This window comes from Moschus berezovskii, chromosome 19, assembly GCF_049115385.1.
Source record: "Moschus berezovskii isolate FMDL1 chromosome 19, NW_MosBer_1.0, whole genome shotgun sequence".
NCBI classification, from domain to species: domain Eukaryota; kingdom Metazoa; phylum Chordata; class Mammalia; order Artiodactyla; family Moschidae; genus Moschus; species Moschus berezovskii.
This window is the reverse complement of record NC_142478.1, coordinates 63,355,150-63,379,518: the sequence shown is the minus strand read 5'-3', so window position 1 is coordinate 63,379,518 and position 24,369 is coordinate 63,355,150. Positions and strand designations below refer to the sequence as shown.

The window sequence follows — 24,369 nt, the reverse complement described above, 5'->3', positions numbered from 1 at the left end:
CCCTCCTCCCTCGCGGGACACAAAGTTTTTGCAGAGCTGGCAGCGCGTGGCACGCACAGTCCGGGCTGATGACTCGGAGGGGTACCTTGGGTCAGCCTAGTCCAATGTGAGACACCGGAGACTCCAGGAGACGTTCGAGTTTGTCCCCTTCTCTGGAGGCCTGGAGGGTTGCTCCCTTGCCAGGCCGGGGCTAGCCGCAGGGAGATTCTGCTAGATTTGTTTTTTTTCTTTTTTGCACACTGGGGCAAGAAAAAATTGACTTAGATGGCTCAGATTGAAGCGCAGAGAAAAGAGCGAACCCCAGACGAAAACGTTCGTGGCCCTCGCACTCATTTTTGATCGGATTCGGCTGGGAAACGCTGACTGAGGGAGCGAACATTCTTTTTCCATTAAAACTTAAGTATCTGCAATTGCGATTCTATCCAATTCTAATCAGCCCCCTTCCGCCTCTCGTTTTGCTTCCTAATTTCAAGGAAAAGTAATTTCAGATTGAAGCGGCTCCCTTCCGCCGGCCGAGTAAGGGACTTTTGTTTTTAGCTTTGTAACTTGAGTGACATCTCTTTTGGGTTCAGTCGGGGCGGTCTTAATTATTTAAAGGCAAAGAGAAGGGGCTAAAAAGGAAGCTAGGGAAGAAAGACTTGACTCCATTTTCAGGAAAGGTCCCTAAACAAAATACTTAACGGAGGCCCAAAGACATTTCAATAAAAATTTATTGAAATTTCAATGAGATTTTTAAAGGGGGGGGGATACAGAAAACCAAAGAGCTCATCAACAATTATAACACAAAATATACCTTCATGAATTTTTGTCTTTAAACCATCTCTCAGCACCTGACTTTTTAACTGTGAATGTATCTCTCTAGAGGCACCAATTCAAAACATCAACACTGAAGACAGTAAGTAGTCAATTCCACTTTGTTCTGAAGAAATCAGAGACTAGTAAATACAAATAGGAAAGAAAAATTAGAAAGTCAAACCACAGCCTCTGCACTTCCCACCCCCCACCACCCGCCCCAAGCAATCTCAAAAACACTCTTAGGAATTTCAGGTGGGGCTAGGAAGTGGCACCACCTCCCCAGTTTTCGGTAAAATAGGCAAATAGCACTTTCCCCCGGTTTTGGACATTAAAAAAGAAATTCTCTTTGCAGACGACTCTTTTGAAAAGTGTGTAGGTGTTGGTGCAGAAAGTGTTTTCTACTTTTAAAAGCGATCCTGTGACCTTGAAATAAAACTGACTATAGGAAAACAAAACCACAAAACCTGACAGCTGCAATCCTATTTACATAGAGCTATATACAATGTCAATAAATTAAAGTTTAATTTTCCGAGCATTCATATTCCACCTATTTACAAGAGTTATCAAATAATTACATAAATACTTTGTCTAATAGTCTCGCTTCTTCTTTATTTTTTTTTTAAAAACCTTGTTATTGCATATACAGGAAACAGAAAAGAACTGCCAGAGGGACATGAATCCTGCTACAGAGCTTAGATAAAATAAATTCATTTTTGGTATCTTCCCCATCCCTTCCTTTTAAGTCATCCCCGTTGGGGTTGTCAATGATCTAGGAAAAGATAAGGGGTCATATTTTCTCTCTAAAAGCAAGCATTCAAAAATAAAACCCACGAATACATTACTGTGGAACATGCAAGAGACCTAGAGCTCTTAAAACATCACAAGAATGATTAAAAATACACAGATGTCCTTAATAGAGAGAGACTAAACAAGAATGGCAGACTTCCCTCCCCAAACAATGCTGCCCAGTAATTTACTTAGAACTGATATGCACTTCACTAGAAAGTTTTTCATCTTCACGAACAGAATCATGTTAATGTATCCATTTGTCCCCAGTATTTTTTTTTCCGATTGTGTTTCCACTTGGGGCGGTGAAGAAAAAAAAAAAAATATATATATATATAGGTCTTCACTGGGGGAGAAACTTTTCAACACCTCCCCTCCTGGGGCCTGGCTACCTCAGATCTTCCCACAGCTTACAGACCAGCCCCCAAGGAGGTGCTCTGGCCGCCAAGGCTTTAACTCCTACCCCCAACAGCTCAATGCAACTGGGACGTTTCTGAGCCAGATCCCGGATGTATAAACCACAGCCAAGAAGACGGGGCCTGTTTCTAGCACATTCTCTCCAGGGAGTCCAGCACCCCTTTCCCAGGCAGGGCTGCACAAAAAAGGGCTGACCTCACTGCACGCCCGCGGTTTATGTGACATCCAACAAAGTGCACTGCAGACTGGATTTGACTGGAATGAAGAGACTTTTCTGGGGAGGGGTTTACGGGGAGGCGCTGCGGGACCTGTCGGGCTTGGCCTCCAGGCCGCTGACCAACCGCTGGATGTTCTGCAGTTCGCTGGTGGCCGCCTCCTTCTCCGGGCAGAGTTTGGGCGACAAAGACACGGAGCTGGAGGAGAGCGTGGAGGAGCGGCTGTTGAGTTCCGAGCCCGAGTCCACGGCCACCGAGGCCGGGCTGGCGGCCAGGGCGGCGGCCTTGCCGTCGAGGGGGCCCGCTGCTGCGGCGGCGGCGGCCATGGATGGCAGGGCGGTGGTGAGCAGGCCGCTGCTGTCTGGCACCGGCACTGGGATGGAGTAGGGGCTGTAGCGCAGCCGCGGGCGCATGGTGTTCAGGTTCAGGAAAGGGTGGCGGTGCACGGAGCTGGAGGCTGCTGCCGAGGAGGCGGCCGCCGCTGCGGCCATGTACGTGTAAGGATAAGGAAAGAGACTTCCGAAAGGCGACATGGCCAGGCCCTGGGCAAGGAGGAGAACAGGGCAGAGTGAGCAAGCGGGGTCTGCGCGGTCGGGGGGAGCCGACCTCATCCACCACCCCTCCTCCACCCCCCACTATCCCCTCGGATGAGTCCTTAAGCTCACTCCCTGGGATGGGGGTGGGGGAATGGGAAGCAGGACGCTCCAACTTCTGCGTCTAGACCCAAATCTGAGCTGTGTTACCCTAAGCCAAATTACTCACTCCCTAGGCCTCAGCTTCCTTGTATGGCAAAAACGGAAACGTTCAACAATTCGATTTCTTTCGGGGGGCTCTGTGGGTATGAAATGAACTGCTGCTGCCTGCAATATGCTTCACGTCATGTGCTTGGCCATCAAGACTGCTGGAGACTCTCCCATCAGTCAGCTGTTCCACCTGTTAAATGGGGCTACAGTCTACCCCACAAAAGTAGCTGGCTGAAAACCAGAGGGCATCAACTATTGGACATACATCCCCACCCCCCATTCTTATTGCCCCACCTCACAGTCCTCCCACTCCATCCTAGAAGTGTCTAAAAAAAATAAAATTTGGGAAGATACTTAAGCAAAAGGAAAAGGGATGAGGGCAGGTTGGAAGGGGAGAGAGTAAAGGGTATTTGCTATGAACAGAGATGGAGAAATCATCTGGCCCCAGATATGCTGGTGGAGCCCCAGATATTACAAGTGGAGAGACTGAGGTAGGCCCTGGGGTATAGGAAGTCACTCAGCTAGCAAGTGGCAAAAGCAGAATTAAAATCCTGGGGCCCTGGCTTGGGCTAGCTCTCTTGTTACTGAGTACTGTTACTCAGTACTAGCTCTTGGGCTAGCTCTCTGTTACTGAGTACTGTTACTACTTGTTGATCCAGGCAGCCCCTTGCCCACCTGTCACCTACCCATCAGTGATGTCTCCAGAAAGGCCTAGACCAAGAGATGGGAGGGATGGCGGAAGGGCAGAAACCAGCCGGCTTCTGGTTCCCTCCTCCCCGGAGGGGAGGAGGCCAGTCCTGCCTCTTGGCTCAGGGAAGGGAGACGAATGTGCTCAGACAAAACAAAAGGCAAGGGAGTGCAGAAAACCCCATAGAATTCTTTTGCCTGCATTCAGAGAACTTCCAGCGGCCTGAACCATCTCCCCAGCTGCCGGGAGCCCCTACACAGCTGTCTCAGCCTTACACAGGCTGCTAGGCCTGCCACAGACCCAGTCTGTCCTCTGACATTTCCCACGTGTGCACAAACTATTAACCCTTTGGGAAGCAGGTTGGCCTGCCTGTAGTGGGGGATGAGAGGGGACAGGGAAGTAACTTCATATTGGAGGGTACAGACTCAACTCATCCACAGGGAGTCAGTTCCCATCCCCGGGCTATTGTCTCTCCCTAGCCTTGAGGGAGGGCTGGCTGTAAAACATTTAAGAGACATTTCAACTCTGAAGCTAAAATCACAGCCCCTGGAAAAGGCCCCCAGAGTCTGAGTGCCTAGGGCTAGAGACTCATGTCCACCACTTCCTCCAGGACCTACCTACCAGCTGTGTGATCTTGGTTAAGTTACTCAACATTTCTGAGCTCTGCTCTTTCATTTAGAAGGTGGAGGTGATCATAGGATCACCGAAAAAGTCAGAATAGATCAAGCACTGAGAAGAGAGTGCCTGGTACAAAGGAAGTGCTGTGAAGAGTTATTATCTATTATACCACCTAGTTACTCTGCTAGACACAGCCCTTAACTTAGGGAAAATTTTTGTTTTCTTAAGTTTTGAGGGGGGCGTGTGAGGTTATGATGAATCAATGAGATAAGCCTTGCCCCTAGTAATAATAATAAATTATTATTAGGCGGGAGACTCGGTGAGGGTCTGGTTCTAAAGCAAAGGAGAGTGAATGGAAGGAGGGGCTACAGAGGCAGCTGATAAATACCTGAGAGGCCAGAACGTGCTGCTGGAGATGGAAGGGCAGGGTGGCCGACGCCCCTGACAGTCCCTGCGCCGCGGCAGCCGAGGCCATGGCCGTGGAATCCAGGCCCGAGACGCCGGTGGAGGCCCCGGACACGGTGGCCAGCAGGGGCCCCATGCCGGCCGCCATGCTGGAGAAGGCGCCCCCCATGGCGAACTGGCCGGGGTGCAGGAAGAGCGGGTGCCCGTTGAAGAACTGCTGGCCGGCCAGGCCAGGGGCGAAGCCGAGGCCAGGCAGGGGGCCCTGGCCCAGGTGCGCGGCGGCTGGGTCCGTCTGCACGGTGAGCGGCGCGAAGGCCTCCTTGCCCGGCAGCGCGCGCGCCTCCTCGGCGGCCTTGGACGTGGCCGCGCTCTCGCGGCCCGGGCTCCGGCGCTCCTCGGCGCCCAGGCCGCGGGTGCTGGACGAGATGGTGGCCGGGCTGTGGCGCGAGTCGGGCGACGCCTTGTCAAGCCGCCCGCTGTCCCGGGGCCGGCCGCCGGGCTCGGCCGCGAAGAGGTGCGCCTTGACCGCCGGGCTGCCCTTGTCCCTGCACGGATCCTCCGACGTGGTGGTGGATATCTTGGCCGCGTCACAGGCCTCGGGGCCGTGCTCCTCTTTGCTGTCAGCCTCTGCGTCGCTCTCCCCCTCGCTGGGACACAGATCTACCGCGGGAGGGGGAACACAAACCAGGCGGAAGGGCGTTAGCTCTAAAACCTGAGCCAGGAGAACTCCAGTGCCCTACTTGGAATCCCCAGCTCGGCCACTTCCCAGCTGTGCAACCCGGGGGAAGCTCTTAACCTCTCTGTACCTCAGTTTTCTCATCTGCAAAGTGGGAGTGTGACAATACCTCAGACTTTAGAGGAAGGGTTCCACCAGCTAGTCATGTATTTTAAGTCTCTAGCTAGAGCTGCAGTCCTCCCTGCAACCCTCCCCAAAGCAATAGTGAATTTTACTATTTTATACACCTGGGCTGATCTCCTACTAGGTCAGGCAAAGCCTTTACTGGCCTTCTCCCTGCCCCCCACTGGATTGGAAATTCACTTTTTAAAAAATAAAAACTGATTTACACTGAAACTCAGGGCAGGAACACCTTCCAGTTACCCGCTTTGTTCCCTGAATGATTGATTTCAGTCCCTTCCACAGATTTGTGGACTCTTTCAGGAAGATTTGTTTGGAGAGAACCCTGACGTCTGAATCCCCAGTGGCAGACGTGAACACCCCTCCCCCAACAGACACACACTCCCGGAGCCTTCTCTGTTTGCCTGTCTCTGCAGACAGAGATGGGTGATGGTTGGGGCGGGGGCGGGGGGGGGGGTGCTCACTGCCTGGAGACAATCATAGATTCTCTTTTGCTCTCACCACACCCTCTGTGGGTGTCCTACCAGAAAAAAAAAGAAAAAGCGATCCCATTTTGTGTTTAAAGCTTAAACAGATTGAAGACATAAAGGACTTTCATTTTATTTCACTTAAAAAACAGGTTTCTTCCCCTTGAGAGCATGTGTGTCTTTCCAAATAAATAGTTCTTGCTCTTTAAACACAGGAAATCAACTGAGGATCCGAACAGCTCCTCCCCTTCCACCCCTGCCCTCCCCAGCTCCCACTCTCAGGGTTCCATCTCCTATCTAGGATGGCTCTAGAGCTGAATTTTTCTCAGTCCCCTTCCCCGTTCCAAGTGGCAGAGAATCTCCTGCGTCCCCCACCCTCCTATGCCAGCACAACACATTTTAAGCTAGAGTTCAAAGGTATTAAAAAAAAAAATCAGTTGTTACTTGGTTGGAGGTACAAAAGAGAGGGATGCTCCAGCCCCCCTCCCCCAGAGGGGACACAGGAACTGAGACCACCCCCTCATCCCTGCCAGACCAATGTCTGGGAGAAAGGAATCTGAGAGCTCAGACTAACTTTGAGGGGCTGGGGACACCCCTGATTACCCTTGGTGAAATATGGCTTCCGCTTTACAAACTTCTAGAAGGATCTGAAGCTTTGGAGGGCCAGGTTCCCTGGTAGATGCTCCCAGCTCCCAACTCTTCATTCAAACCTCCAAGACCTGGAGAAATCTGAGAAGTCAGAGGTGGCCAGGCTCACCTTTGAGGTTGGATGTTCCTACGGTGGACACGGCCGGGGAGGAGGACTGGGCGAAGCAGTTGAAGGCAGCCTGTTCGCTGGAGGACTCGTCCGAGGTGCCATTCTCCTTTTTGTGTCTGTCATCAAACACCCTCATGGACTGCAGGGTGAGTTGCTTTCTGTGGCAGAAGCCGACACCCAGTGTTATACAGGATGTTCCCCCCCCTCCAAAGTCTCACCCTCTCCAAAAGGTTCGGGCACACACACCTCACCCGGCCTGCACCCAGGATGACACTAATTCCCAGAAATCTCTGTGCCCCAGGGGCAGCCACAGGAATCCAAGCATTATTCAGGACCCTGGGACTGGGCTGAAGACTGTAGCCCAGGGGGCGGGAGGGAGGGAGAAAGAAGGCTTGTATTCAAGACCAGAGGGTTTCCCTAGGAAAGGGACACTGGCTGGGGCTTGCTCTTTAAAAGCCAAGAGCAAAAGGGGAGCTGGGAGCTGGCCAGAGATCCGCTGAGCAGCCAGCCTCATAGACCAAGGAGAACAGAGGACTCAAAGTAGTGAACACAAACAGCGGACCAGCTCTGGACTGGTTGCTAAGATTGGGAGGAAGTGGTTATTTCATGGTGCACTTTACTGTAATCGTTTCACCAACACATTAATCGGACTGAAAAAGAATCTATTTCCAGGTGAGAAATTATTTTTTAATGCCCACCCACTCCCCCAGGGGATAGGTTAAAAGTTGGGGCCGATTTTCTAGATTTTCAAAATTCTTTGAAAGCGAGTGGGGGAGGGGAAAGTTTCTTTTATATACCATCCAGCTGTCAGCTTCATGCAAAATGATACATGTCCCCACAGAAGGAGGGAGCCATATATGTCTCCAGGGGCCTAGGTTCTGTCTGAGGGTATTTGTAAGACAAGATTGCAAAAATTCCGGGACCTGCCCAGAATGAACTTAAATTAATTAGGAATTAATAGACGTCTGTATATAATCTGTTATCCCTGATACTTTTCTTCCAGAGACATCTATTTTCCACATTTCCACCACCCTTCTCAAGATAAGGGCCTGCATCCCATTTCTAACAGCTGAGTCCTAGGACTCAGAAAAGTGATTTTCTATATTGTCTGAGAAATGACTGCCACAGCTCACCTTTTTTCTCTCCTGCCATTTCCAGTGTCCCGGAAACCTTTTGCAAAAGGGTTGTTGTCTATTTTTAACTGAGTTATCTAGAGGAGGAGACACAAGCAAGAAAGAGAAATTGGCTTTATTTTCTAGAATGTTCACGGAGTGTTGCCCCCCAACTCAAATGATCCATGTGAAATCTGACTTCAAACCAGAGAAGTCATTTGGATATGCCAGCTTATAGAGAGAGAGGAGAACACAGCAGAAGTTTGAGGGGGCCCGGGAGGAAAACCACAGGAAACTGTGCCATGGCTGGCATTGGCCATAGGAGGCCAAACCAGGGATTCTGGGCTGCAATGATCCTGCCTGGGCAGCCAACCGCATGGGCTTAGAAATGGAAAATTGTCAAAAGGGCAACCTGTGGATCTTAAAATTATGCCTTCATTTTGATTTTTTTTTATATATAGTGCAATTGATCATAAAATATGTTATGGTATATTTCCTGCCCAAACACGTGCATACACATTCACACAGCACACCTTCCAACTTTTTCTGTACATCTAATAAAATGATTTATGGGGTTTCACTACCCTTGTGCTGGACTGGGTTTGATTTTTTGCTGGGTGTTGGGGGTGGGGGGGACGTGTTTGAGGAATTACAATATTGACAATTACAGATTTAAAAGGACCGAATGACCGCTGGAAACATTTGTTTTCATTTATATGCCCCTGCCACCACCATTAGGTGGAGTAGGCCTGTGGCTGCTTTGATCAAAAATGCTATATTTTATTATTCCATTAACGACTTAGATTCACAGGGTACTGGGTCTAGAAGGAGTGTGCATTTTACACGCTAGGGAAAAATCGTATGTTGTCTCTCAAATCCCTCTCCTGGGATGGAGGCAGAGGAAGAGGATGGTGTATACAGAGTTCGATGGAGGTGGAAAAAGGGCCCCCTGGATTGATTCTTGTTCTTGGAGTCAGTTCCTGTTTGCACTTATTTCAGGGAGAGGAGACCCTGATGTCCTCCTTAGTCTTCAGATGAAGGAAACATATCTGGAACACCCCATCAGCGGGCCACAGAGGACCCACCCATATGAGAGTGAAATCAAAATGTAGGGCGGCATTGCTCGGGGAGCTGGACTGGCACTGAGGACCAGGGTTCAGAAGTTAAAGGGCAGGGGTCCTCAGGTGCCCCCGCCCCTCCCTCACCCCTGCCCCTAGTAACTGGCTGCTAACAGCCATGCTGGAGACTGGTGGCCGGCAGCACTTGCTCTGTGTTGCTCTGTGCACACACCCATGACCTTCAGGCCGCTATAGCTTACACACCAGGTGCTGTCTGCTCTTCCATTTGGGGGTAACTCCTAATCCCCGGCCTCAGGCCCAGGGAGGGGGAAAAAAAACCTTCAAATGAAGTGGTGACTTTGGTCATCTCATCTCAAAAGCCTCAGACAACTCAATTAGCATGACCCTGTGATCAGAGTACGTTTTTTCCAAACACACACACACACCATAAAAAACACAGCAGCATAAAAGGTAATAAAAACCAGACCAGCTACTCGGGATTTCTGGCTAGGGGAGAAAATCTGGTCTCCACTGAGACTCCCCTCCCAAGATCCCTACTGGATTTTGCCTTCATTTTTTAGCTGGTTCCTTTCGAACCTGATTTCTGGATCCTTCTTCCTGAATGTAAAGAGGATGAACCTTGAAACAGACGGGAAAGCTCGGGGTGGGAGTCGGGCAGGCAGCCTTAAGGTGGTTACAGGAGCTTCTCACTGGCAGTGTTAGTTTGGGTTTCTGTTTTGTTTTTTTTTTTTCCCACTCAGCATTGGATCCCTAGCTGGTTAAGTTTTTTTTAGTTTTCTTTCTGCCTCTGCTATGTGCCCATGCCCCCTTTCCTCCAAGCTCCACTGGAAGTCAAATCACAAAAGAAAAAATCAGACTCCCATTGCAATGCTCTTGTAACTTTCTCATCCTCGCCCCAAAGCAGCTTAAGGGATGGGGGTGGGGAGGTGTTAATATCACCATTAAAAAGGAAAGCGACTTTGGTTACCTTATCATTCTGGTATGCAGTCACAGCGATGAATTCGGTTTCAGGGAACAAGTACGTCCGAAAAGTACTATAAGGAAGTTTTAAGATGTCATTGGCCCTCACGATGTGGAACCGGGGCTGGTATTTATGCATGGAGTTCAGTATAGTCTGCAGGGGCCGAACAGGAGAGACACACATCACAAGAGGATTTATCGGAGGACCAATGGGTTCCTAGGACCCCTGCCAGGCTGACGTCTACCCCACCAACGGCACCGGGGAGCCCACCTTCTCGGAGTACCTCAGTGGGAACCTTCAGCTCCCCACATGTTACATTCTGGAGAATCCAAATTGCTCCTCAGTTTCCAAAGGGTGCCCTCCCCCCCACCACCCTCACCATCTAAGGTTGCTTTGTTGAACCCTAGCCTACCTGAGTACCAAAACTATAATTCCCCTGCCACGTTGCTTGATCACTTGGGAAGGCCAAAGTCTTAAAAGATAGAGAAAAACATGCATTTTAATTTACAAAATGATTCAGTCCTTTAAGCGCCCACTAATTGATGAGCCCAATCCACTTAAAGCCCTGAAAGGCTGAACTCTAGAGAGGAATATTTATGCCTTAATCAAATCAAGGGCTTCAAATGCAATTCCTGCTCGCTGAAGATATGTCCATGCCATTCATGTCTTCCTGGGCCTAATCTTTCTGCTTATTCCTCACTTATCACTCTGTTTATTTTATTGAAATGTTGGGGAGGCGTAGGGGCAGGGGGCAAAAGGTCCCTTGCTTGACTTTTACAAGCAATCTAAGTCTCTGCAAAGTTTCTAGGGATTCCCGCACCGAATCCATATATACTTGCAACACACACGCAATTTTTGTACCGGGATATCTAGGTCTCATTTCTGGTAAACCTGACCTTCACCTGAGCCCAATTCTTTTTCAGTCCAAGGGAAGAAAATCTTTCAAAATCTGTACCCACACCGTTTCACCAGCGCAGCCGAGGTTTCAAACCTTAAAACCCTCCAAACAATACTATGATTGGTTTCAAAATAGAATTATGATATTGTAAAACAAATCCTTTATGAACACCTAAATTTAACGTTGATTTTCCATCTTCACGATGGGTTTTTAACTTTCCTGTCAGGTCAAGCAGTTACCAAGACCTGGCCTTGCCACAGAACAGGAGCCGATAAAGTTCTCTCGCCCCTCACTTATTTTAGAACGCCAGGCCTTCTATTATCCGAAGAGAAACACCCCGGAATTCTCTGTGGATCGAACAAGTTTGCTATGCTTTGTAACTGAGAGCGAGGGAGAAACTGGATTTTACCTGGAAGCGGAAAGCACTGCCCACTGCCTTTGCTAGGGAGAAGACAGGAAATTTTAGGAAGGCAAGCAGTGAAACTTACAAATCCGTGTTTGTCCGAAATGTTGTTCGTGAGTTTCAGTTTGTGGAAAGTGACAACTTTGGACATCCACTGTTCCCCAGTAGCAGGGCTGTCCGGGTGAATGTACATTCTCTTCGGCATTTCAGGATCAGCCTTTCCTGCTACCATCCACCGGGAATTGTGAAATTTATAGCGACAGTCATCCGCAGCAATAATGTCCATCAACAAAATATATTTGGCCTTTTTATCCAGCCCAGAACACCTTACTTTAAACGGAGGAAACATTCGCCTACAAGGGAGAGAAGAGGGAAGACAAGAAACGAGAAAAAAAAAATCACTCAGAATCTTGGGTTTGATTCTCTATGCTAAAATACTTCAATCAAATTTAAAACTTTCTGTTGCAATTGATGATCTTGTACCAGTTTATAGTAGGACGACTGGGTGCAAAATTGCTTCCTTCAGCAACAGAAGAATTAAATACGCTTCAATGTCTCTGTTTAAAACGGCCCAAGATTCAAAACAAGTGAATAAGTGGCACTGGCTTTCTCTACAATGTCTAATAATTTCTTTGTAATTTTGGGTCTCTTGTGTGGCTTTTTAGGTTGCCCTCCTTAGAGGGAAATTCTTGCTTATGCCTTTTCCTGCGGGTGTCTAGTTCTAAACAGCTTGGGGCAGGATTTTAGTTGACTTTGGTTAATCAAAGCTAGAATTTTCCACCACCCGTGGATGAGAAAATGTTAAACGGATCAAGAAAAGAAATGTCAAGTTGGGACCCCTCTCTGCTGTGGAACAGTAATCCCGCTGCCGGCGAAATGAAACTACTTCGGTGAGTTCTTGAAACGAATTCTGTAGACTGGGGTGGATTCAGAGGCCTGATCACCAGCCTGCCTAGCGCGCTGCTAACCACATTACCCCAATACTCGGGACCAGACCCAAACTGCCAAGACTCCACCACCAAACTGGTCTTTAGTTCCCTGAAGTGTTAGCATTCTGTACTTTTGACTTAAAAGGGCGCAGGGAATGCATCGCTGTGAAACTGTCTTCTGGGCTGGAGGATAAGTGGCAAACTTTGGCCTCATTCAGCTGGGAAAGAGAGCTAAAGACAAGAGAAGATTTTCCTTTTATGCCTTCAACTGTATGCCTTGATAGACATCAATGCCATTAAAAAAAAAAATCAGTGACTTTAAATGACAGGCACATTTTGGTCAGGCCAGGACCTCTAAACAGTATGTAAAATATAGCCACACATGAAACAGCAGTACGAGTCTCCCTGCTGGCTCCTTGGGTCTGCAAACACAATCTGAATCATCCAGAGTTGCCTGTTGAAGTCTCCCTTCGATTACAGACACATGAAGCAGCACGGACGAACCCCAAATGCCCTTCGATTTCTCTCTGACCCTGGCAGGGAGCAGGCTCAGGCCCCCTCCAGACCCAGAAGCTAGGCTGGAGAGTTGAAAGGGCAGGGCAGTTTCTGCCAGGCCTCCCACTACCACACAAACAAAAAGAGCTGTTCAGTGTTTCTCTCTGAGAATAAAATGAAACAGACAAAAATACAACATCTACAAAGACACAGGGATGGTCTAGAAAGGTTTGCACAGTGAGTTTTCCTGCAGTCGGGGTGCTTTACTTTCTTCCTGCAGAAGATATCTGTGTACCACTGAAAAATTCTGTCTATCCCATAGAGAACCCAGTATGCAGACCAGGTAGGAAAAACCACCCGCTGCAGACGCCCAGGTAAGCTGAAATTTCCTATCACTGGGGCAAGGCCCGGGAGGTTTCTGTACACAGTTCTGGGCAGGGGGGACTAAGTTTTCTTCTAAGTAAAGTAACTGGCAAACCGACTGTTCTGGGAGAAGATAAATAGAAGGAGAAAAGAAACCTCCTGCTTAGGGGAGTTGTGGGGGCGGGGAGGGTGTGTGGCTTGCTTACCTTCCCGACTTGGTAATGACCATCTCCGTGCCCCGCTTGTGGAATTGATCCCAAAGTTCTTTGGCCTCCAGGTGTACCTTAGGGTCATCCTCTACTTCTTCTTCGGGTTCCATGGTCTTCAGTGGCCTCAGATGGGTCTGAGGTCCCAGGGACGAGAATGGGATGCCGGTCTCGGCCGCCCCCACCAATTGATCCATGATCGGCTTGGCCAGGGCGCCGGGCAGCGAGAGCGCCGCCGCGCCGTTGGGAGGCAGCGTCAGAGCGGGGAAGAAAGGCGGCTGATGACCCAGCACCGCGCTCATGGCGAAGTCCGGCGCCCGGTGAGGTAGGAACGGATGGTAGGCCATGCTTGTCCCAGGAATGACCGGATCTCTCATGGAGAGGCTCATCCACTCCAGGCGGGGCGCTGGGCTCCAGCCGGGGACAAGTCCGCAGCTGCTGTTTAGTTTTGTTTTGGTTTGTTTTTTTAACAGCAGCGCATTGTTTGAAAGGGGGAGAAAAGCGAAAGAAAAAAAAAAAAGGCGGTGGAAGGATCACAACTAAAGCACCTCAAAGTGAAGAGGGGGAAGTGTCTTTGGGGCAGGAGAAGGCCGCTTTTAAAGAGGGCAAGGCGAGATATCAGGAGACATAGTCGCTTGGGTGACTGTCCCGGTGTCTGGCGTTTCCAAAAAGCCGCTCCTGGAAGTCGGTTTCCGAGGCGAGGGGAGCGAGCAGGGTCTGGACTCCCGCCGGAGCTCTGCCGCTAGGCTCGAAATAGACACGCCTGCCCTGGGTCCCGGCGATCGCTCCCCAGCCCCCAGTTCTTTGTTGCCAATGCGGACGGCTCTCCTAGGAGACTTTGGGGTTTTTTTTCTTTACCTTTTCTTCTCCTTCTTCTTCCCCCGCCCCCCCGTCTCTAGCCTTTCCCTTTGGCGTCTGCAGTTGCGCTAGACCGGCTGGAACTGCGAGCGAAGAGAGCGGAAAAAAAAAAAAAAGTCTCTCTCCTTTAAAAAAAAAATCTCTGATGGAAGCCCTCTTCTACCAGCGCTATCAAAACTTGAACTGCAAGCGGGCTTCCGTTCGCCCTTCTCCTCCGCCTTCCTCCGCTCCGAGCCTCCGGAGGGTGTCTGGGTTTCAATCCGAATCTTGCTGTGTGTGCTCTGCTCCCGCGCCTCTCTTCCTTGTCCTAAAACGTGAGCGAATTCCCTTCCTAAATCTGCGTCCAGACGCGCAGGGCTGGGAGGATTTAGAGGGGGGAGGAGGAGGGGAATGAAAAGAAGGGAGAGAGAGAGAGAGACCGGAGTGGGAGAAGGAGCGCCAGGAGAGGGAGGGAGCGAAAGAAAGCCAGCTAGAACTCCTCGCCACCCTCCTCCGCCTCTAGAATTCCCCGGGCGTCTGCTCGGCGGTCTAGAAGGTCGGGCTCTGCCGTGGGCTGCGGGGAGCCGGAGGCCTCTTGATTGGCTCTTTGACGCTTTCGGACCAATTGTGTTGCTGCATAGGCGTGGTTTTCACAGGTCGAGTGCTGGGGGATAGAGCCGAGTTATAAAAAGAAGGTGTCGGAAACTGTAACGTCGCAGCGCCGCAACGGTACTACTGCCTGTCCTGTGAATATGTCAACATGATCAGAGGGAGGGCGGGCAGCCACTGGGGAGCGAGCGCACCGAGTCGCCTCTAGGTGGCTTATGGAGAGATCGCCGCAGCCCCGGAGCTCGCTCTCTTGCTCGCTCGCTCTGGCTCAGTCCAGGTCTGAAATGCCTCAGTCATCCAGCCCGGGATCGAGGGAGGAGGCTGGGCAGGAGGGAGCACGGGGGAGGGAGGCGGGAGCTAGCGAGCCTGGCCAGGAAGGCGGAGAGCGCGCCGGGCGCCGGGCAGGGGCGCTCGCCTCTCGCGCGCTCGGCTCGCCTCTTCGGCCGCCTCGGCCGTTTCTCTCTCCCGCTCACCCTTTTAACCCGGCTCCGGGCGAGCCGAGCGGACGGACCCAGCTCCCATGAGCGGCCATACGGCCGCCCGGCGCGACAAAAGCCGGGCGCCGCGGAGAGGCAAGCGCCGCCGAGTCTCCAGGCTTGTGCGCGCTCTCTAGCCCCACGTGGAGCCAGGCTCCTCCCGGCCGCCGCTCAAGGGCTCCCGAGCTCGGGTGTTTCTCGTTGCAGGTCTGCCCAGGCAGCAGGGCTCGCGCGCCGGCTCCCGAGCACGCGGGTGCGGGCAGATCTCAGCCCACGCGAGGGGGCTCTCTCCCCACCATGCCCCACCCGAAACTATGAGCGGAGACCCAAACACCCCCAGCACATTTGTACGCGAACACGCGGCAATCCACTAGGACTCAGCCACCCGCGAAAACCATATACACGCAAACACTGACCCAGCCTGCGCGGCAGCCCCCGGTCTGCGCTCAACTCACTCCGGAGGTGGATACGGGCTTTTTTCAAAAGGATTTGCCGGCCCTTTTAGATAGATCTCGTCTTCCATTTGGACTCGGGCTCTCGGTTTTCCACCTGAACGTGTGTGTGAGAGCAGAGGGGGTATCTGAACAAAGTGAGCAGAGCGAGGGACTAGGTTCTGGGCCTGTCCGCGACCAGCCGCCGCCCTCCCCTCGGCGGGCCGCAGGGTGAGGAGCTGCTGGAATGGGGTGGGCGAGCTGGTGGGCGGAGATGCTCCAGGCCCGTATCTTCTCCAGGCATCGCAATTATCTCTTGGTGCCTCAGTTCTTTTCTCCACCCGGGGACTTATCTCGCCAGATGTCGGGGGGTGAATTTGTAAAACAAACCGTGAACCGCCCCCACCCCAGAGGCGAGGTGACTGGCTCCAGTTCAGGTGTGTGTGTGGTGGGGGTTGGGGGTGCTTAGCAAGGGTGAAGGGGAGGGTCGCAACAGGATCTTAACCATCAGACCAGTCGCCGAATTGGTAACTGTTACCGCAGGTCCCTGTCCGGGTCAGAGGATTCCCCAGACCCACATTTCCCGATTCTAGGGGCCAATGAGTCGGGCCATCCCTACTTAGAGGGAGGGACGTCTTGGGGACAGTATTCTTTTACCCTTCCTAAGCTGGGAACTTCCTCCAGTGGAACCAAGAAAGAACTGATTGCGGGGCCTAGGGGGTTAAGAACCCCCAGGCTCCGGTTGTTACGTGTGTGTGACTGTGTGTAGGTAACCAGCAGAGCCTTCTCTTACATTTTGCCTCGTATACCCCCTAACCCCCAGCTCCCAGACTGTCCGAAGTGGGAGCAAGTCGGGGGTGGGGTGGGGTGAAAAATGCAGTTCCATTGTGGGCCAACCGCGCCGAGATAGGGGCGGAACTTTTGAGGCGACGAGATTTTTCCAGCCTCGCATTTTTGAGGCACATGGTTAAGAGCGCTTGGCGCCAGCGCTAAGAATTCCCTGAAGTCACCAAAGAGAATAAGAGTGGTTCTGCGAACTCCGTCTGGCTTGCCATCTTGCCCCTTTCTCTCCCTTTCGGTCTGTCTTTCTCCTGGCCATTCTCTCGGCCTCTCCCTGCGGTGGTGGAGCGTGAGCGGCGGGGGTCAGGGTGTCGGCTCACGATGGCCCCTCCCGCGTCCCTGGCGGCCCGACCCCGGAGGGTGAGAGAAGCCCAGGCCTTTCCCCTTCTGACACCGACCACCGAGGTCACCGCAGGGTTTTCACCAGTCTCCGGTGGCTGAAACCCGCCCTTCCCCCACTCTGCTGGCCGCCGGAGCTTGGGGCCGCACCGCTGTGCTTTCAGCAGCGGCCCCAAACCCGGGGTCTGGTTTTGCCTGCATTCGCCGGCCAATCTCTGCTCCGAAGCACCGAAGAGAAGGAAAGTAATTCTTCAAGCACGAGATGATCCCCCACCAAACACACACACACATCCACCCAATCGGTGTCCTAAGGGTCCAGATGCCCAGGAAGAGAGAGATTTTACTCGGTCCTCCGCGTGCTGGCCTCGCTTCGGTTTTGGACTGTGGGAGGGGAGCTTGCTGTTTTCACTTGTAAATATCTCGACTTGCCTTTGGCCTCAACGGTGGAGGTGGACTTAACCGCGATTTCGGCCCCTTCTCTCACGTGCCTGTTTTTGCCCATAGCTCCACCTTAACCCTGGGGTCACCCCAGTTGCCACTCCTGACCCCCTATTGCCACTCCACCGCGCCAGAGAGGAAGGCGGGAGAGGAAAGTTTGTGGGGTTCTGAATCGAAAATGTCGACATCTTGCTAATGGTCTGCAAACTTCCGCCAATTATGACTGACCTCCCAGACTCGGCCCCAGGAGGCTCGTATTATGCAGGGAGGCCGCAGTAACTGGGGATCAAAAGCAGGAAGGTGCGAACTCCTCTTTGTCTCTGCGGGGCCGCCGCGCCCCCCTCCCGGTGGGTGATAAACCCACTCTGGCGCCGGCCGTGCGCTGGGTGATTAATTTGCGAACAAACAAAAGCGGCCTGGTGGTCACCGCATTCGGGTTAAACATTGGCTAGCGCGTTCCGAAGACTTGTGCCAGACCTGGCGGCTGGGACAACTCGCAGGCCAGCGCGCCACCGACCCGGGCTTTTAGGCTCTAGCCTAGGGCTCTACCAAGGTCATTTTTTTACCCCCTCCATGCAGAACTCCTCGATCTTCTCGGTCTCTCTCCCCGCCTCACGTTCAACAGAAGACAGACGGGGAAATAGTGAAGCAGCCTAGCCTGCTCCTGGGCAGAGCCTGAGGAACTGTGCTTTAAAAGAGCGGGAAAAGGGGGCCAAAATTTGAATCCGAGAGGACGCACCGAACTTCTGGTGTCCCTTCAATATTCCTCCATCTTTTGCAAAGAGTATTCACCTAATTGTAGGCCTGATTTTTTTCCCCCAAAATCTCTCCAAATCTGGGATGTCTGAAGCGTTTAAGGTGAAGAATAGTATGAATGCGGATTTTAAACTGGGCAAGGGGCGAGGAGGAACCTCAGAATAAATGTTGTATGTGCACACGCGCGCACACAGGCACGCGCACGCAACCAAACCTTCTATCCTCAGGTCAGGCCACGCAAGAGGCGGAGAAGCCCCCCTTGCCGAAGAATCCCCCCCAGGAAGCCTCTGCAGCTCCCACTTTTCCCTAGGGCATCGTCTGCCTCCCACTCTAAAGGGGGGCAGATCGACCCTTTTGTGACCGAATGGTGTTTATCTGGAGTTTACAAAAACCCGGGGCGGGGGTGGGGGTGGAAGGAGAAAGGATGGTGGGTAGGCGGGGTCGTTTACTTTGGCAAGTTTGCTGTAAATATTCTTTTCAGCATGTGTGAGGTCTGGCTAGGGACTATTACACGCTTATTCCCCCTTAAACTTTCACCCACCGTTTGCTGCGCGGAGCTGTTTTTCAGTCCGAGGTGTCGCTGAACTGGGAACTCTGTTGACACAAGGGGTTTCTCCGGGAGGGTCTGGGGCCTAATTAAGAAGTTTATTATGGAGGTCTGTCAAAACGTAAACTTTCTCTGGGGATGGGCTTTCTGGGTAGAGACGGCTCCCTGTTTCTGGCCAGTGCCCCTGCCCGTGGGATCCCAGGCTCTTTTGATATTGACAGACATTGAAACTGACTAGGTGTCTGCTTCAGGACTCCCGTCGTCCTTTGCGTTCAATTCCCCAAACCCTGGAGGTGATTTTTTTTAGCGGGCACCTCAGGGAGGCAGCTCCCCCGGGGTGAGTGCCTAGGTTAAGTTCCTCCAGCAGATCCTCCTTTCCACATCAGCACCCCTGTGCTACCGCAAACCCTGACTCTCTCACACGCAGCTCTGAAGTCAAAGGAGGACTTCACGGACCTGGGAGGCTTGGTTTTCCTCCTGGAGTTTCGCATCTTTCCCCGCCTTCCCCCTGCAAATTTGCTTTAAGAGCCTAGTGCCTCTCAGGTCTGGAGGCTTCAGGGTCAGTCTTTTTGATGCAGAGTCAGTTTCCCCACCTTTCTTTCCCCCCAGAGGCAGGCACAAGAGTCTTGGTCGAACCAGACAGGACACCCACTTCTGTTTCTCTTTCTCCTGCTTGGGCTGTCCCCACTCTCTGTCCATGTCTTTCAAGATTCCATGACGGCAGATCTGTGTTCTTTGTTCTGTTTTCTTCTACTTTCTCTTCTCTTCCTGGCATCTGTCTTGTTCTCGGCTTCTATACCTCCCAGCCTTCACTTCTCTCATTCTTTTTTTTTTTAATTTTTATTCACTACCTTTTCTGTTCTTTCTTCTTCTCTTCCCTTTCTATTTTCTCTGGCTTTCCTGGTCCTCTCTGAATTCTCTTCTGCCTTTCTGCATTTCTGTATTGCCTCAGTATCCACCCCCAACTCTTCCTCTTTTCCAGAAATCAGGACAGGCTGGAGTTACCTCTCCCTGGGGTTCAAGCAGACACCTTCCCCTCATATCCCTGGCTAGGACGATAAGGTGTCCTCCAAGATGGAAGAATGCTGGGCCCATTTGTGTAGGTTTGAAGTCTCACTTTCTGCTTTTAGTATTCCCCAAACCACCCTTTGCCCAGGGCTGACCTCTCACCTCTGTTCCAGTGCTCTGATCTCCCATCCTTTCTCTCTCCCCCTCCTTTCCAAGGCAGGAGCCCAGGGTGAATAGCAGCATGGTAGGTTCTAAAGCCCCAGTTCCTAGCCTCTGTCTGGCCTCAGCAGTACAGGGCTTTCCTGTAAGGCACATTTCCCTGTCCTCTGACAGCCCTCTAAATTATTGATCAGGGCGATTCAGTGCAAGAGCCTGAAGCCTGTGTGTGTGTGTGTGTGTGTGTGAGAGAGAGAGAGAGAGAAGATTGTCAAAGTTGTCTAGCTTGGAGAGGCAGTATTTTTAGTACAGAGGTTCACTTTGGCGCCAGTTGGTTTATGCTGTTTCTAGAGCGTCATTCGTTATATACTTAATCCATGCTTATCATACCTCCCTTTAATGTAAATATGTTTTTGGCAGAGGCAGAATGAAAAGATTTCACCCTCTGCATTATTCTTATTAGCACCCACCTTTCATCAAAGCAGATCGCTCTGCAAAATGGCAAATTTGTAAACGGCCAATGATTTACAGAAGTTGGAAGGGAAGCAAGGAGGGAAGGATGAAGGAAGTAGGGTGTGTGTCTGGGGAGTGTGCTTCTTATACATCTGTGAAAGGTTTTTTCCCTCTCTCTCTCTGTCAGGAAAAGGAACTAATTGTGGTTTCCTAATTTCAAACCAATCTACATCTTCAATGCTCTCTTTGTGTATTTCACCCCGATTACTTAAAAAAAAAAGAAACCCAAGATAATGCAATGGATATTTCTTAGTCCAGCTGAAATGAGTTCACTGGGAAGAGGCTGGGAATTTTTCCTCTCATCTTATCTGATCCAGCATCTGCAAGGCACAGAGCCAGAGCTGGCTTCGGCCTCAGGCACCGGGCACTGTTGACCACCCAAAATCTTTCTTCTTTCAACATCCTCTTTCCAGATGTCTCAGTCGAGACAGGTAAGGGTGTCAATGGCACTTCAGCAATCTGTCCTAAGAATGTAGCCTCAGGGAGTAGTGGGAATCTCGGGGACAGAATATTTCAAAGGGTGAAGGGAAATAGACCGATGTATTCTCCAATCCCCAACTGCAGACTGAGGGTGTCCACTGATTGAACAGGAGCCCTTAATTCTATGACTTTCTGCTTTTGCTTCTGTCCATTATTTCTGGTGTTGTTAGGTGCCCCGGGGTGGGGGGCAGTGGGGTCTTGCCCTTCGAGGGCAGACGAGGCGGAGGGAACAAGGGACTGGGTAAGTGAGAGGGCATGGCAAATCAGATGACTACTTCTACTGTGAGGGAGGTTGACAGGGCAAAGAAAGATCAGCTCCTCTAAAGCTGCTGAACTAACTGTCCCCTAGTAGCCTCAGACACGTTCCTTCAATTTGAGCACAGTATCCATTACTATTTCCCGTACTGGGTTTCAATTAAAAAGGGTGAAAGCGGAGAGGGAAGGCAGGAGATAAATGAAAGGGACCAGTGAGCACCCAAGTTGTGTGTGTCTAGGTGTGTTTTTCCTCTTTTCTTTCCATTTCTTTTTTGGAGCCTCTCCACTGCTCCTCGACAGCCAGCCAATCTGCCTGTGTTCCTAAAGGTAATGCCTTCCTGTCTCCCAAATCGAGTAGGTGAAGAGACGGGAAAGGAGGTAACACCGACAGAGAATCTTTTGTCTCCAGTGAAGCCCACAAGAGATATAGTTGTGTGTGTGGAGTACCTTTGGGAAGGACTTTGCCTTGCCTATGTAGGCATGGGGTTTCAGATATGGGAGGGATATGGGCACTGAAGTTTCCAGCCTTTTCTGTCATATTGGAAACTGATCAAATCCCTCCTTCCTTGTACAGTCTTATGGGCAATCTACCCTTTTGCGGTTCTAAGACACAGGGTGTTTGGCAGCTGGTTTCACCTGCTTCTCCGGCATGCCTGGCAGGTAGGCGGCTTGCTACCCCAGCTTCCAAGGCCAGGATTTGGAGTTGTGGGTGCAGGGTCCCGACTCCAGGCCTTAGCCCGGCTGTCACTCTCCCACCAAACACACCTCTCAGAATTTGGAATCAACCACCAGCTCCTTTTCTGCCTCTGTGTTCTGTGATCACTGACCCTCTACCAGGGCCAGTCAGATAACTGGGCAGGGTTGCTGCACCTCTGTGTCTTAATTACCTGACAGTCTGGGGAACCTTTTTCTCCGTGTCAGTAACGATTAGATACCTCAACAATGGGACTTCATTTTAAGTCAGAGATGTCTTGCTCCTGACCTAGTCATCCTGGCCTCCAAATAAGACATAAATCCTGCCTGAGTTTTTAGTATATCCGGGGGATGGACCAGTAGGAGCCAGAGCGACAGTTCTCTGGCTCTCAACCAGAGCTGAAGGCTTGGGTGAAAGTTTTGGCCTTAGAGATGCCAAGAGCCTTTAAACCTCTCCAGCTTGGCCTTGGAATACAGAAGCGTTCCAGAAATTTCTCTCTCTCTCTTTTTTACTTGCAAATTATCTTACTGCCCTTTATTAGGACATATAAGAACTAATGCAAATGTGATGAGAAATAGCTGTCAAGTTTGTAAAAGCAATATTTAAGCTCACTGTTATTCTCTTTTTGGATTTTCTTTCTTTCCTTTTTGTTTTTGAATTTTTAATTTTGTACTGGGGTAGAGCCGATGAGGTGTGAAGGACTGGGAAGCCTGGTGTGCTACAGTCCATGGGGTCGCAAAGAGTCAGACAGGACTGAGCAACTAGACAACAAGGGCTGATGAACACTGCTGTGACGGTCCGCGGTGAACAACAGTGAGACTCCGCTATACAGACGCATTCTCTTTTTCAATTTGCATTTCTGTTTCAGGGGAAGAAGAGAGAGTAAGGGAGGCAGGGACGCAGGCAGACATAGAAAGAGGTAATGTTTGGAATTACGAGAGAGCTTTCCCTAAGAGTTGCTTTTGCTGGCGCCCAGGCCTCAGTACGTTTCATCTCCAAGACAAATACTAAAAATCCTTCTGGCGGGGCGCTTGGGAGGAGCGGCCTTCCCGATCTAGGAACCAACCTGTCCCCTACATTTCCTCCTGACGCCCGGTCCTGCTTGCGCTTGGGAAAGGAAAACTTCGGGCCCCAGGAAAGAGGAGGAGGGAGTGACAGCCCAGGGCTCCCCCTGTAAGGTGCTTTTGGGCGATGGTTTCCCCTCCCCTTCCCCCCAAGCGGGGGTTTTTCACCTACCGCCGCCCCCTCCCCTTCCCCTTACCCCGGTTCCAAATACGGAAGCTGGACGTGCTTCGCTGCGGCTCCAGGCCTCGCCTAGCGCGGTACCTGAGAAGACGCTCGCGGCCTCGGATTACGGGTGGCGGGGGCTCGGGGCTGCGATCTGGGGCCCCCAACGCCCGCAGCGGCCGGCGGGGAAGCACAGGGGTCCCGGACGAGGCTGGTCCGCCCCGGGCCTCGGTGGCGACAAGGTCCTGCCAGGCACTGGCTCCCCGCGCGGGTTACCTGCCTTTCTTCTGCGGCGGCCGGGGCGGGGCGAGTCGGCTTCCCGGGTGGGAGGGCGGCCGGCCTTGCCCGCGGAACTCACAAATTCTCCCCCAAGCTAAGATCGCGGGGATTCAGTTAGGAGCCCCTCACCGCGCACCCCACCCCCACCCCCGCCACGTCCGATGTGTCTTTTTGCAGCCTGGGCTCCCAACTCCCGCCCCGCTCCGGTGGAAAAGGATTTATTGGGGCGGGGGGGAGGGGGGTGTCAGGGATAGTAATGACCTTGGGAGGGGGCACTAAAAAGCAAAGAGTCGCATAGCACTCTCTGTCTCTCAAAGGGGTGGAAAAACCATTGCAAGTGAGAGAACCTCCTGGGAGAAAAACTGGGCTCGGAGGGAACCAGGCTGAGTCTGGCGAGATTTTCTGCGCGCAAAGGGAGGGTGGAGTGGAGGGAGCCATCTCCTCTCCCACCGCTGGGGTGTGTTTTTACATGTTTTCTCAGCAGCAAATTCTATAAACAGGTCAGCCCTATGCTGCCGGGGATCTCTGGCTGCCAGTGTAGATGCCTCTCCCCACCCCCCCCCCCCGCCCCCTCTCAAGCCAAACGCGCAGGAGATACCGGTGGGAGTCGGGCGGGGGTAGGGGCACCACCTTCCACTTCTGACTTGGAGGGTATATCTCCTTTTGAAATAGCTTCTCCTGTCTTCAGAGGGTAAATATGAGTTCCCCGCGTGTCTGAGTCTGGTCTTCTGGTACCTCAAGCAGAATTTGGGGAGGGAAGGGAAGGGGGACTGTTCTAATTACCTCTGAGCTGAGCGGGGGTGGGGCGGGGGATTCTGTCTTTTCAGTCCGGTCCTGCTGGGGTGCCCCCGCGTATTATTAAACCCAGACGCTCCGTCCAGAAGTTGGGGCCATGCGGAAAAGATTTACAATTAAGCCAATTGGGGCAGAATACAACCATCCAAAGTTTGCAGGTGTAAATAATGCCTTGCTTTTTTTTTTTTTGGCATTCCAAGCGACTTCATTTCAAAACTCACCCCCCTTCCACCCTACCCACCCACGGCTAGACTCTAGTTCTTTTGGGGGAGAGGGGGAGAGAGTGTAGCAGAGTTAGGATTTTTCTATTAGACAAGTTAAAATATGATGTTGCACTTACTTTTATGTCCGTGTATTAATGTAGTGGATAACCAGGACAGGCTTCTCTGTTTCATTTCTCTGTCTAGAATTGAGAACTGTTGGAGTCAATGAAAGGCCTTTTGAGACTGGGTTATGAATTCTTTCTTTTTTTAAAAGAAATGGAACAGATTTTTAT

The 24,369-nt window shown here is 51.5% G+C and overlaps 1 protein-coding gene across 3 annotated transcripts; it reads right to left on the bottom strand.

Annotated features, from left to right (window-relative positions):
- Positions 1–693: 693 nt before the first annotated feature.
- On the bottom strand, positions 694–23,133 carry TBX3 (T-box transcription factor 3). Of its 3 annotated transcripts, none has more exons than XM_088828215.1 (9): positions 22,834–23,133; positions 13,194–22,431; positions 11,286–11,553; positions 10,312–10,371; positions 9,906–10,052; positions 7,881–7,957; positions 6,748–6,905; positions 4,651–5,327; positions 694–2,755 (listed from the first exon to the last, which is right to left on the bottom strand). In XM_088828215.1, exons 2-9 carry the CDS (start codon positions 13,580–13,582, stop codon positions 2,285–2,287), a joined length of 2,247 nt encoding a protein of 748 aa, XP_088684341.1. In that variant the 5' UTR covers positions 13,583–22,431; positions 22,834–23,133; the 3' UTR covers positions 694–2,284. The 3 variants fall into 3 exon arrangements, with proteins under 3 accessions (XP_088684341.1, XP_055260678.2, XP_055260680.2); XM_055404703.2 differs by having other exon boundaries at positions 13,194–14,694; XM_055404705.2 differs by lacking the exons at positions 10,312–10,371; positions 22,834–23,133 and having other exon boundaries at positions 13,194–22,759.
- Positions 23,134–24,369: the final 1,236 nt, after the last annotated feature.